At 46.6% G+C, this 13,371-nt stretch overlaps 1 protein-coding gene across 1 annotated transcript in view; it reads left to right on the plus strand.

Annotated features, from left to right (window-relative positions):
- The window catches only part of DGCR2 (DiGeorge syndrome critical region gene 2), a 43,337-nt gene extending 35,559 nt beyond the window's left edge, over nt 1–7,778 (plus strand). Inside the window, exons 6-10 of the mRNA XM_014943967.1 lie at nt 732–908; nt 1,448–1,651; nt 5,523–5,675; nt 6,292–6,528; nt 7,288–7,778. Coding sequence (XP_014799453.1) covers nt 732–908; nt 1,448–1,651; nt 5,523–5,675; nt 6,292–6,528; nt 7,288–7,529 — 1,013 coding nt within the window. The 3' untranslated portion in view covers nt 7,530–7,778. The remainder of the gene's footprint in view (nt 1–731; nt 909–1,447; nt 1,652–5,522; nt 5,676–6,291; nt 6,529–7,287) is intronic.
- The last annotated feature ends 5,593 nt before the right edge of the window (nt 7,779–13,371 follow it).

Here is a 13,371-nt window from a genome sequence, read left to right on the forward strand (position 1 = left end):
TAAGAGGGTTCCTAATGTAAAAACATGGAATTTGCCAAGTATCCGTCAATTGAGGTACTTGTGGAGAACCATAAGTCTGCTCTGATGGGGCAGTAGTTGCCCAAAGCATTGCTTTGTGGAGGTGTCTGTTCATAAAATAATCTCTGGCGTGGGGAAAAAGAACTTGATGCTGAGTCCTCACTGTTTGGAACCCACCACAATCCACTGTTTTTAATGATTCCATGAGTTGGAAGGACCCCATGGTCCATAGCACGGCTGCAGGAGTGCTGTTGCAGAACACTGTCAGGGCTCTGAGTGAGTGGGGCTGGGGTGTGTGGCACGGGTTAGACCTACACACAGCTGTGTAAGCACAGGTAGGTGCTCGGAGCAGCAGGTCCCAGATGGGTATGGGTTCCTCCTCCATCCTTAGTGAGCATGGCCACACTCAGCTGTTTGAAGGGGTGTGTAAAAACTGGCAGGGAAACCCCCCGGGGACTGGGGAAGGCAGCACTCGTGGAGATACCGCAGCATCGCTCCCACTGGTGTGGAATGACAAAATTACCCTGTACTTTGAAAACAGCAGCCTCTTCTCTGTGAGTCACCCCTTCCATCCCCCGGAGGAACGCTGCTTATGGGAGCTGGAGGACAGTGGCCTTTAGCAGAGTTGGTGTGGCATGAAATGAGTGACCTTACAAAGCTTTGTAAAGCTTTGCTCACCCGCAGGCTGCTGATATCAATGCGTCTCCTTCTAGGCTCTTCAGAAGTGTTTTTACCCCCTGACCCCATCTTTGGTACGGCTATGTCTGAAAATGAAAACGTCCTTTGTGCCCAGCTCCAGTGTTTCCATTTCCCTACCCTTCGGCACCACGGTTTGCACAGCTGGTTCGCTGAAAACTGCTACGAGAAATCCTCATTCCTCTGCAAACGGAGTAAGTTGGGTTTAGCTCAGCCTGTTTGTTTAAATATGCATATAACAAATATGGGGAAATTGCTAGTTATCCTCTCTGCCTTTTGCCCAGTGAATTTAAAAAAAAAAGAAAAATAAGTCGGGAAGTTAAACTTCTGCTTGGCTTAAATAAATGGGAGCATAATGTGTGGTTTTCAGCCACGGTCAGATTTTTCACTTAAAAAATGAAAATTTTTTAAATAAAGTATACTGAAAATAAAAGGTTAAAAAGAAAAGCATAAACTCCTCAGACCATTTAAATTCCTGTGTCTTGGAGAGGATGCCTGAAAGTGTGTCAATTCCATTAAATACTTACAACTCACTTTGTCAGTTTTGAGCCGTACATCATCCCTGCGTGCCTCCAGACTATCCATTATCTTCCCTGCTCCTTGGAGATCCCTCTGCAGGGTTGCTTTAATGGGAAGGTGTGGCTTTTAACTGGTGGTACCCTTATGTTTACAAATCACTTAATGTCAGAGAATAAATGGGGCATGTGGGCACTGATGGGCGTTTCTCTTCTAGGCCAGACGTGCGTTGATATCAAAGACAACATTGTCGACGAAGGCTACTATTTCACCCCCAAAGGCAACGACCCCTGTCTGAGCTGCACGTGTCACAACGGGGAACCTGAAATGTGCGTGGCTGCTCTGTGCGAGCGGCCCCAGGGCTGTCAGCAGTATCGCAAGGACCCCAAGGAGTGCTGCAAATTCACCTGTTTAGACCCAGGTAAGAGTTGGCCGCTACAGTTTCTGTCCAGAAAAAAATCAGCGCTCAGCTTGGTTATCTTTGGGTATAACTTTGAAGTGATGCCTATTTTCAGTGCCTCGACAGTGCTGGGCACAAACCCCCTGTGGGGAAGGATCTCAAATCCTGGGAAATGAAACACTTCAGACTGTGGCTAAAAGTAATTAGCCATCCTTGATGCTACTTACTTAGGAGAAGCAGTAGCTTATTTTCCGTGTGGAGGCTGACACTACTGTGGGATTTTAGTAGAGTGTCTTGTGTGGTTCCTTTGTCTTACTTAGTTCTCATGGGGGGGAAAAAAAAAGAGGATGACACTTCTCTTGAGCACTAATTAAGCATCTTTTTCTGGACATGAGCATTTATGTATGTGGAAGTTTGCATGCAGGGATCATGTGGGAAGTATTTAGTTCTCATGGGGGAAAAACAAAAGAGGACGACACTTCTCTTGAGCACTAATTAAGCATCTTTTTCTGGACATGAGCATTTATGTATGTGGAAGTTTGCATGCAGGGATCATGTGGGAAGCAAAGTTTATAAATTAGAGAGTTTCTGTAAGTATAATAAGGATCAGTAGTCTTCAGTTGTCTCTGAACTGTTTGTCAGTCACCATTTGGGGAGGTATATTTTGGGGAGCTATTTTTTTGTAAACAGACTTGCAAAAAAAATGTTTTCCTTGGAATTCCCCCTGAAGGAGGTGAAACACTGGAACAGGTTGCTTGTAGAGTCTCCATCCATGGGGATATTCAGCACCTGGTTGGACTCTGTCCTGGGCAGCATGCTCCAGCTGGCACTGCTTGAGCAGAGCTTGGACTGAGTGATCTCAGAACGTCCCTTCCAACCTCAGCCTTTCTGTAATACTGTGATTTCCTGGTATTTAAAGAACCTAATCTTACCTGAGTGCACTAAGAAACTGTTGTTTGGAACTCCTAGGGAAAACATAGAATGTCAGCTCTTCCCATCAGAGGCTTCTCTTTCAGTCTGTTACAAAAAAGGGGGTGCTTCTTGGCTTCCAAATCTGCAGTCTGTCTTATTTGTCTTAACTACAGAAGTTAATCAATAAAAGCCACTGGCTTCTCCTGGCTGTCACTCCCATTCCTTCTGAGGGTTAAGCTGAGCAGATGTTCGTAGCTGGTGTTGCAGGTTGGCCAGTGAAAGAGAGAGGAAACAGCAGGAGTCTTCCTCCCACTCTTGTCAGCGGAGTTAAGACTTTGTCTTCACTTTTTTTATCTTCAGGAACAGTGTCAGCAAAGCGTCATCCCGCAGATGGGATAAGATGACCTGGGATAACCTCATGCCGTGTTCTTTAATCCTTGCTTATTGCTGTGGGTCTTAACTATTTCATGAATACTGATTTGAAGAGTGTATTTCACCACGTCCCTTCTGATCCTTAAGCTCTTCTTTCTGTACTGATGCTAAATAAAACTGTTTCATTATACTCTTGCCTGAAGTGTTCTGGGTTTTTTCAGTAACTCAGTTTCTGAGAGAGGAATCATCAAGCAGTTGTCAAACTTCCTTCATAATGAAGTTCCTTCAGCTGGTGATAAACACTGAAATTTTTAAATGAAACGTTTCTGTTTTCCTTGTGGGTGTTTATAAATGGCTATTCCAGCTGACAAAATTAATGAATTACTTTCTTTAATCAGCGTGTGTTTATCTTTGTCCAATTCTTACATATATCTTCCCTGAACTCTGTAGCAAAGGAAAGAAAACAGTTTACTGATCACCAGCAAGTAAATTAATCAGCCGAGGAGAGGCCGGGGGGAAATAAATCCTGCTGTTGGGTTGGCAGGTAATCAGCTCTCGCGGTGTGAGTGGATGAGCCATGCCTGCGAGTGGGTAACGAGTATTACTCAAGGACTGGGGGGTAGGGGAATTTTCCAGCAGTGGGAGTGAGCTGAGCAATCACAGCTACGCTCTCTCGAAAGATGCTTTCCCTCGTTTAGCTGAAGATAAATAGCAGAGGAAAATCTGCCATGTACCAGTGCTAAAACCCAGGTAGTCTGTCTGTTGCCGTTCCGTCGAGGTGGTAGGAAATAGTTTATCTGTGTGGCTCTTGTTCAGACAGACCTGGAATCCTTATTTGTGGAAAGGTAGCAAATGAAATAAAACACTTTGAAAGAGCTGATGGTGCAGGAGCTTTTCTAGTGACTAAACTGGTGCAGTTACAGGGCATTACTACTGTACAGAGTGTAAAACAGCCTTTCTGAAATAATCCATTTGTATTTATGTGGGTTGGAAATCTCTGTGATGACTTAACCTTGTTCCGCACGACCTGGCTCTTTGTCTTGTTTGTTAATCCAGGCCTTTGCTTGACAGTAGTTTATCCAGGGGAAGGGGCTGGCTGGTGGGAGCTGTCTGAGGCTGGGAGCAGTGTCACAGCACCCAAGACACCCCAGAAGGTCCAGGAGCTGCAGTTGTAGCCAAACACGTGTGAGTTGGGCTGTCTGCCTGCAAGATTGCATCCTGCTTGCCCCTGTGTACATTTGACTGAAGTCACTTTATTAGAGGCAGTTCTTGGCACTGATTTATGGTGTTCCCATAGCGGAGGAGGCTGGGGAGCAGGTCCCTGGTGGGCAGGAGGTGTGTTGGTTGGGAGGTGGCCGTGTCCCTGTGAGCTCTGACAGTATGAGCTGCTGAAGGGTTTGACAGGGCAGAGGCTTTTGTGCAGCACAGCCAGATTTGAGGGTGTGATGCTCGAGCTCTGTGCGTAGCGCACTATTAAATGCACTTCTTGTTGCCAAGAATGCATTGTTAGAAATACCAGCCTGTTAGCCATGTACTTTAACGATGTATAAATTAGGTGGATTTTTCTGTTACTAGCGTTTGTGGCGAGTCGATATTTACAGTTTTTTGTGAGGCTTTTAGCTTGCTTTTGTGAGGAATCTTTGCTAGAGCTTTAATTGCTGTTGGTGAAAGGAAAAGTATTGAGAGAGCTCTTGGAGGTGTGGGAAAGGAGAGGTGGCCAGGGTCTGGCTGGTTGTTCCAGGAGGTACGGGGACACTGGGGTGACACTGGGGTGACACTGGGGACAGGGGTTCATCCCTGGTGTACGTGTGTCCTGTAGCAGTGTGTGACTGGGTTGTGCAGCCACTTCATCTGCTCCTTACCCACCCTGACCTGGGTGTGTTTCTCACACAGAGCTCTTTAATGGGAAACCAGGACAAAGAAATGGGCACAGAACTCTCAAAAGTCATAACTTCTGGATCTGTTCCATGTTCCGCCACTTGCGTTATGTGTGGTTCTAGGAAAAGATTCCATTTCTGTTTACCTTAATCTCTTCAGTTCCAGATTATCACATTGATTCACCTTTTTAAGGTGTTCTTAGTTCCTATCACATAATGATGTGCTAATCAACATACCAATGACACATGGAATTTAGATGACCACATCTTGGTGATAAGAACAATGTTTTGAGGTATTGTTTGAAATGTTAAAGTTCAGATGTCCAGAAGTCATACAGAAATGGTTTGTAGATACCCCAGTTCTGGGGCCTTTCCCATCGCTTCCAGTCTCTGTCCTCTCCAGTATAACATCAGCCCACCAGGGAGACAAGTGGATGCGCAAGACACTGTTAACATTTCCTTTTTCCTGTTGTCAGAGGCCTGAAGCCATCAACATTTTGACCCTCTTGCTGATGAAGATATTTTTAGAAACGTTTAGATCATGTTACAATAAATCGATAAATCTCATGATGATTCATAATTTCCCTACGTGTTTGAAATATGGAGAAGTGTCAAACCAGGCTAATGAATCTCCACCCTGCATTTATCTCTCTGTTGCTGACAGAACATCATCAAGGAAAATGAGTCTTGGACAAAAGTAACAGGCTTCTTTGGTGTGTTTTATCTAACAGATGGCAACAGCTTGTTTGACTCGATGGCCGGTGGGATGCGTCTGATCGTTAGCTGCATCTCCTCCTTCCTCATCCTCTCTCTCCTGCTGTTCATGGTCCACCGGCTGCGCCAGAGGCGGAGAGAGCGCATAGAGTCCCTGATTGGAGCCAACTGTGAGTAGCCCCAATTCTAGATCTGAGTAGGGTACACGCTGCGGAATAAAGAGAGCAGAAGAAACACAAATCCATGGAAAACATCAGCAAAGCCTGGTTGTAGGTTCCCACTCAGTGCTGTGCCCAAATGTGGTGGTGATTTGTACGAGTTGTGGCTTTTTGAACCACACCACGTTCAAAGAAAAAGCTTTTATATCAACGTTTATCTCATGCCTCATGCTTATTAGTGACAGGTCAATGTATGTAAAGGTGAGCAATGTCACGGTCTTGCTTGTGGGTGTCTTGGTAGGTTCTTCAAACTTGAACTTCTTAGCCAATAATGGAAAAGTGTGTGGTCCAGATCTGAAATATCTTCTATGCGTGAATGATCTCCTTAGTTTGAGGAGGTTAGGTTCAAATTTAGACGTGCTGCAGGACAAACAGGCCAGGAGCAGGTTGGGTGTCGTTGTGTAACCGCAACGAGCTGACTTGTATAGGTTATGGAGACTTTTTTAGGTCTTCAGGAGACGTGAGTTCCTTGGGTGTGAAAAGTGGAAAAAGGTGTTGAGATCTGCCTTAAATTGAAGAAGAAAGCATGGAATAAAGTCACTTACTTCTTTTTCCTCTCTCGACGTAGTGCACCATTTTAACTTGGGCCGCAGGATGCCTGGCTTTGATTACGGTCCCGATGGTTTTGGGACTGGCCTCACGCCGCTGCATCTTTCGGATGATGGGGAAGGTGGGGCATTTCATTTCCACGACCCGCCCCCACCCTACACTGCGTACAAGTACCCAGATATTCAACACCCTGATGACCCACCTCCTCCTTACGAGGCTTCTGTCAATCCCGATGGCATCCTTTGTTCCACTCCAGGTACGCAGGCAATCGCTTCTCCTTTCTTCCTCTTTCATTTTGGCTGGAGGGGAGATTTTTGTTTTTTAAGCTATAATCCTGCATATTAGTGATTTTGAGGGGAAGATGTATTTCTGTGATGGAAAAGTCTTTTGTTAAGATGTGTCATTAAACTTGTTTTTTCTCAAACTTTCTTTGGATCCCCTGAATTACAAGTGGAATCCATGATCCAAGCAGTTTAACTCCTAGACCTTACCCGTTTTCCAGCCTTTCTTTGGATGGGTTACCTGCTTTCCACTATGCTGGTACCTTTTGTGGTCTTTCGGAGATAGGTCTTTAGAGATTGGTATTAAAAAGTAGAACAGATGTCAAGTATGAGAGATTTTGGATAAAATATATCCAGTGTCTTCTCTCTTCCCCACTTCCCCCACCCACACCCCTCAAAAATTGACCGAAAATATCACTTTCTAATGATTCACCCAGCGCTCTTCAGTTCTGCAGCTGCAATATTCACATACTGTAGAAATCATTCCATTTTGGGATTTTATAGCAGCGTATCTCATGAGATAAGCGAGCTTGATTAGTTGCAACTATCTTATTTATATATCAAAGCTTTATTTTTGCTACCTAATTTTCCTCTTTGGCAGCATCGTCTCTTTGTGCATTAATGTGAAACCAGGAAAAACTCAGAGTTTCCAGAAATACAGATAGTAAATCTATTTGGGAACGTGAAATGATGTACTAATTGTTCTGATTCTGCTCGTTTTTTGTCCTTTCCAGATGGAGTTCTTTCTCAGACTGTGCAAAGCAGTCCTCCATCGCTAGGAAACTGTGATGTATCCCCGCAGCTTACAGAGGGCTCGCTTCCTCCCTCCGTCGGTCCCTCTCCAGTGGAGCTGGAAGACTCTGCTGACAGCAGCACCTTTCTTGTCCCTCCTGACACTCCGCTAAACGAAAACCCGCCGGCAGAAACTCTCACGGGCAGCCGCCACAGCCACTGTTCTCTCAACACCATCGTATAAAGGAGCAAAGAGCTGACTGCCCCTCAGAAATAGTTTTAGCAGCCGTTTGCACAGACAAACACTAATCCGTGGTTTGAACTTCAGAAGGAATCCCCACTTTTGGTTTTTTTTTTTTTGAACACTGCTTTTATGTTCTAGATTAGGATTGTGCCTCTCGTTTTTTGGCTGTCGTTATTCATTCACTAATCGTTTTGTCCTGTACATATGGATTGTTTAACTGCTCTTTTTTTTTTTTTTTTTTTTTTCTTTGTCTTGGAAAAAAGTTACCCAGAGAAAATACCCAAGGCTGTAAATCAGTTCTAACCTATAAAGCTAACGGAGGAGCCGGGTCCAAAGTCTGGGGAAGTTTCTTCTGAATTGGGTTGTAGCTGATGACAAGATGCCCAAGGAAAACGGGGAGGGAGTAAGAGCTTTAAGGATTTCTTTTTTTTTTTTTTTTTTTTTTCCATTGGCTATGGAAAAGAGTGCAGAGAATTCCTTTGACTTCTAAGGAGGTGAAAAGTATGGGTAGTTTTGTTTTGTCGTTTGTTTGTTTGGTTTTTTTTCTTAACCTGAGAGGAAACAAAATCTCCATCAGAAAAAAAGCTGCTTGGATTTGGCTGGATACCACTGGAGCCAGGGAAGCCAGGATGGAAGAGGAGGGTGGGGACAGTCACCCTTGAGTCAGTTGCTCTCTCTCCTGCTCTGCCACCCTTGGGAAGGGCAGGGGCAGGGGCTGGGGGCCGGTGTTACACGGTGGGGACACTGAGGAGCTAAAACACGTGCCACCAAGTAAGAGTTACAGAGTGTAAAGCGTTTGTGTGTTGCAATCTGTGCTGTTCTGAACACCACAGGGACCGGAGGAGGAACGATGGACGCAGCGTGTGACACACGGGTACGAAGAAAAAAATCTAGGATTTGCAATTACAATTATTTGTTGTTTGTAGCTGCAAAATCTCATGTTGTCGGGTAAATTTCTGGCCCGTAAAGAATACTGGGTCTGTGTGATGGTTGTGTCCCCTGGGTAGAATGTGTGTTAGGTAGTGCTTTAGGGAAGGGATGGGGAGCAATTGTCTTTGAGACAGTCTCACTTCATGATAGGAAGCCCCTGTTTGTTAGAATCCCATAAGGAAGCTTGAGATGTTTTTCTTTGTAGTTTAACTCCTTTACAGTGAGCACTTGCACAAGACTGGCCTGGATAAAAGACCATTGGTTTGCTTTTCTTTGCATGCTATATTTAGCATGTAAGTGTGTTCCCACCCCTACATTTCACTTCTTTACAGTTCTACAAATACCATTTAAAAGTGTTCAACACACGCTATACCTGATGTTTAATTCTAATTGGACACTTGTTCCTTATCCAAGTCCCATAAATTGCCAACCCTATTCTAGGGATTTCCTCTGTGCCCCCCCAAACCATTTATCCAGGTCCCACGAGGGGTTATAACGAGGTTAGTGTGCTTCAATCGATACAGCAGTTTGCTTCAGTCTGATATGTCATCTTAAATTTCCCCTTTAGATTCAACTCTTTAAAGTAAGTTAATTTGGAGATGGCAAAGACATTCGTCCACTCCCCCATTAAATCCAAATCAAGCACTGGTAATAAGTTTTGGTAATAAGTGCAAAATAATCTTTGCAGGTGATTTTAAGTTTATTTTTGGATGTTGGTGTACAAATACCTTACCCTTTCCCCCCACCCTCCTCTTGCCTCTGTTGTCCTCGACTCACCGTAGCAGTCGGCCGATGAGATGAGTTACAAGGAATTTGTAAAGGGTGCCCCGTGTGCGTGTTCTCCTGCTGCCTTATGAAGGGTACAAGCCTAGAGGGACAGGAAAAAAACACTGCATGGGGGGGTGTGTGATCTATTTTTCTAGTAACGATGAGAAATCATACTCGTATGACAAATCCTGCCCCACTGTCGTGGTTTCCCAGCGCAGCTGACTCTTTCCCCGTTGAATATGCTGCTACTTTCTATTCTGTGTCTTGCCCGTAGGCTCATACTGTACTGGGGGATTGGTCTTGACAATTCAACTCCTTTTGCACGGAAAACTGTGAGTTTTGGTATGGAGATCATATCTGGTGTCCTGACGTTCAGACACTCGCTTAGCAATCTGGAATCCCTGGGGGAGCGTGAGTCGGAGCTGTGGGGGGGCACAGGAGTTGGGGGGAGTGCTGTGGGGAATCCCCTGCTCCCACAGCCCCATCCCACCGCCCGCGTCCCCCCGGCTCCGGCCGCCTCTCCTGGCCGTGGTACGGGACGGGGGGAGCACCTTCTGCCCCCCCTGGGACCTCCTGCCCCCTCCTCCTCCGAGCTCCAGTCCCGGCCCGATGAAGCGGATGGATAGCAGTAGCCTACACATTATTTAGCGTTTCTGAAGTATGAAAATAAAGCGGGTTTTTGTGCATTTTTGAGCACATTCATACGTTTTATACATTGTATGTACTGATTTTTTTTTTTCTTTAGTTTTATAGGTACGAATGCGTGTGTGCGTGTGCGTGTTTCTGGGTGGCAAGATAGAGAGATATATATATACATACTGTAGATGGTAACCTTTGTGCTGCGTCCAGCCAGGTGAAGCCAAGCACTGGGATAAAAACTAGGCTTTTAGGGTTAATACTTCTCCAAGCTAGGCATGGAGCTGTGAGAGGGTACGCTTCAGCAGGATGCAAAGTCTGTGCTACTGCAGTCTGTTCCGGAACAAATACTCCCTTAGCAGTGCAAAACTAGAAAACTTCTGCTTTCTTCTGAAGCCAGATGGAATATTTGTTGTTGGTAGTCTCCCGGCGCAATAACAAAAGGCCTTTGGGCTTGGTTTAGTCTCTGAAGCTGTGTTTTTTGTGGCTGAGGTGAAGAGATACCTCGCACTTCTCCCAACGCTGCGGGAATCTGTTTGATTGTTTTTCTGTTGCTTTTGGTTCTGTGGTGCATTTGGTTGGAGAATAAGCTCGGTTACAGCCGGCAGCTTCCTGGTGGCTCCCGGTTGTGGCTCTTCCAGACGGAGGCGTCTTTGCTGAAGCCTCGTGTGATGTTCTCCCTGTTGCTTCTGAGCCTTTCCCTCTTGTACATTGGCACAGAGGCTGCTGTTTCCTCTCATTTCCCCTGTCCTTCTTCATCTTAACTGTAAACAAGGGAAATTTTGCCTTGAACAGAGCAGCTTGCTAAGTACAGCTCCTTTACCTCTCGGTAAGCTTTGAATTTGGCAATAAAATTGTCATTTTTTTTTTCCCCTTTTTAATGTAGCTTTCTCACATTGGGTACTGTCTCTTGGAGTAAGAGCCTCTGTGGCAGAAAATGTCACAACTACGCAGGCTTCTGGACCAACTGGGGAGGAGTTAAGTTTTCTTGACAGCAGTTGACTCCTCAGCAAACCTTCCTTGCCCTTGGCAAGGTGATGGGTAAGCGCTCTGTCCTCAGCGCCAATTACGGAGGGTCGATGCTTGCCCAAGGAAGACCCTTCTGGTTTGATTGCCATTAGACTGATTACGGAGGGTCGATGCTTGCCCGAGGAAGACCCTTCTGGTTTGATTGCCATTAGACTGATGAGATCTTTGGAGGAATTTTGTGCATTGGTTTATTTTTTTATTTCCATTCCCTCTACTGCTCACTTCTCTGGGTGTTTCTCTTAACTGCTCGTGGGTCCCAAATGTCCCTGGAGGTGGCATCACCGGAGGTTCCCTGTCCCTACAGCCACAGGGAGGTCTCTGCTGTTCCTTCAGGAGCAGCTCTAGATGTTCCCTTCTGTTGGTGTTATCGGTGATGCCCGCACGCAGCCTCTCGGGTTTTCACCCGGTGAGTTGTAGAGCATTGTGGTGTTAGGGGGATGGTGGGTTTCATTCTGTGCTACGTCAGAACTCAGATGTATGAAGAGCTGGTCTGTAACATTCAGTCTCCTCTGGTGTTGAGCCTCGGACTGTTCCTTTACCCGTTCATGGCAGGGTGTGGATCTAGAAGAAGAATGGGGGAGGTGGGAAGCTTTTCCTGAAGGCTCAGTCCTAGGTTGGAGGGGTGCTCTGCCTCCCCAGGCGTCAGGGGGTGGTGGCCTGTGCACATCTCCTGAGCTTCGCTTGGGAGGGAAATGGCTTTGCCATCAGTAATTACTGTTCTTTCCCCACCTAGTGTTAGATGAACTGGAAGCTGGTTTTAAATATGTTACTGTCATTCAGACCTGGATTTTCCAGCAAAGCGCTGGCGTTTTCGTGTTGCCCCACACAATCCATAACACGCGTCTTTTGTTTTTTTTCAGTCACTGAAACACCTTTTTTTCTCCCCAGCGAAGGAACATGTGACACAGAGAAACGCCTTTTAAATTGCCCTTGCAAACTGGGAGCCTGACCCTAAAATTAGAGCAGATTTAGTGCAGAGGAGGCAAATCAAAGTTTGTGCATTTTTGCTTCTGACGTTCCCCAGTTCCAATGAAATACCCGTTTCTGTGGAACAGGCACATTCAGTGATAAAGATCAGTTTTCCCTGAGAACAGGGTGCATTTCCCTGCCCCCTGCGGCACCACGGAGCTTTCATTTCTCCCGTGCTGAGGGCTGGGGGGGCTGGGGGCTGCCTGGGGGGCTGCGAGACACAGAGAGAGAGAGACTCTGCTTTTTACCTTCTCCTGGAAAACACTTTTAGCCGGCGCTGCGTTTGCAGGCTTCTCCTGTGTAGTTGGTTTGTGACTGGACTTAACTGTGGCAGTGTATAAAAGATTTTGATATTCTGTGAAATACCATGTAGAATTTAAATTTGATACTATAATAATTCAGTCCCTGTGACACTGGTTTTGGTTCGGTTTTTTTTTTTTGTTTTAACTTCTTTCTTTGGGGTTGGCACTAATAATTTTTTTTTTTCTCTCAAGATGCTGTGAGAAACATTTCATCCAAATGCCAAATAAATTGTGTTCTGTAAGAGAAACGGCCTGTTCCCCTGTCTCCTGATTCCTGCAGCCCCTTGGTTCCTCGACGTTGCGAGGGAAGGTGTTGTTAAATCCCACTGCGGGGCTGGGATCGCACAGAGATCAATAGGTGCCTTTAACTCCACGCAGGGAGGCTGCCGTATCTCCAAATTCCTGTGAAATTTACCTTTGTTAATGTAATTTTGTATAAAATCTTGGCTGTGTACGCAGGGAGGTGAAGTACAGCCCTCTCCAAACCTGTGGAGACGCGGAGCAGGTGGGTTGTGCTGGATGGGGGGGTCTGGACCCCCAGGTCCCGGTGTGGAGCTCCAAGGAATGACCCGAGTGGGTTGAAGATGTGACATGGAGTTGGGGGGGGACAGTTGTAGCACCAAGCCATGCTGCCTGTGTGCCCCCCGGCACTGGGGAGACTGGTGTTAAGACCCGAGGAGAGAGGTCCCTCTGTCCTCACCTCTGCCTGTGTGTCCCCCAGGCACTGGGGAGACCGGTGGAAAAACCTGAGGAGAGAGGTCCCTCTGTCCTCACCTCTGCAGGGATTCCAAAATTCCAGCTCCAAACTTCCCATCAACTTCCCAAGTTTGGGTACCACACCCCTCCCTCCCGTGTTCTGCACCCCCTGTGTGGGATGGGGGCCACAGGCAGGGTCCTGGGGGGACCCCGGGTGGGCTGGTGGGAGAAACCTTGGCCCAGAGCCGTGTTTTGGGGTGAGTGGGGAGGTTCCCTGGTGCCAGGAAGCCCTCTCTCCAGCAGGGAGATGGATGGTGGGTTCCTCCCAAGGAGCAGCTGATGGGCCATGAGGAAATGGCCTGGAGTTGCCCCAGGGGAGGTTGCAGGGATTCCAAAATTCCAGCTCAAAACTTCCCATCAACTTCCCAAGTTTGGGTACCACACCCCTCCCTCCCTGTGTTCTGCACCCCCTGCGTGGGACGGGGGCCACAGGCAGGGTCCTGGGGGGACCC

This window comes from Calidris pugnax, unplaced genomic scaffold (assembly GCF_001431845.1).
Source record: "Calidris pugnax isolate Ruff unplaced genomic scaffold, ASM143184v1 scaffold138, whole genome shotgun sequence".
In the NCBI taxonomy this organism is placed as follows: Eukaryota; Metazoa; Chordata; class Aves; order Charadriiformes; family Scolopacidae; genus Calidris; species Calidris pugnax.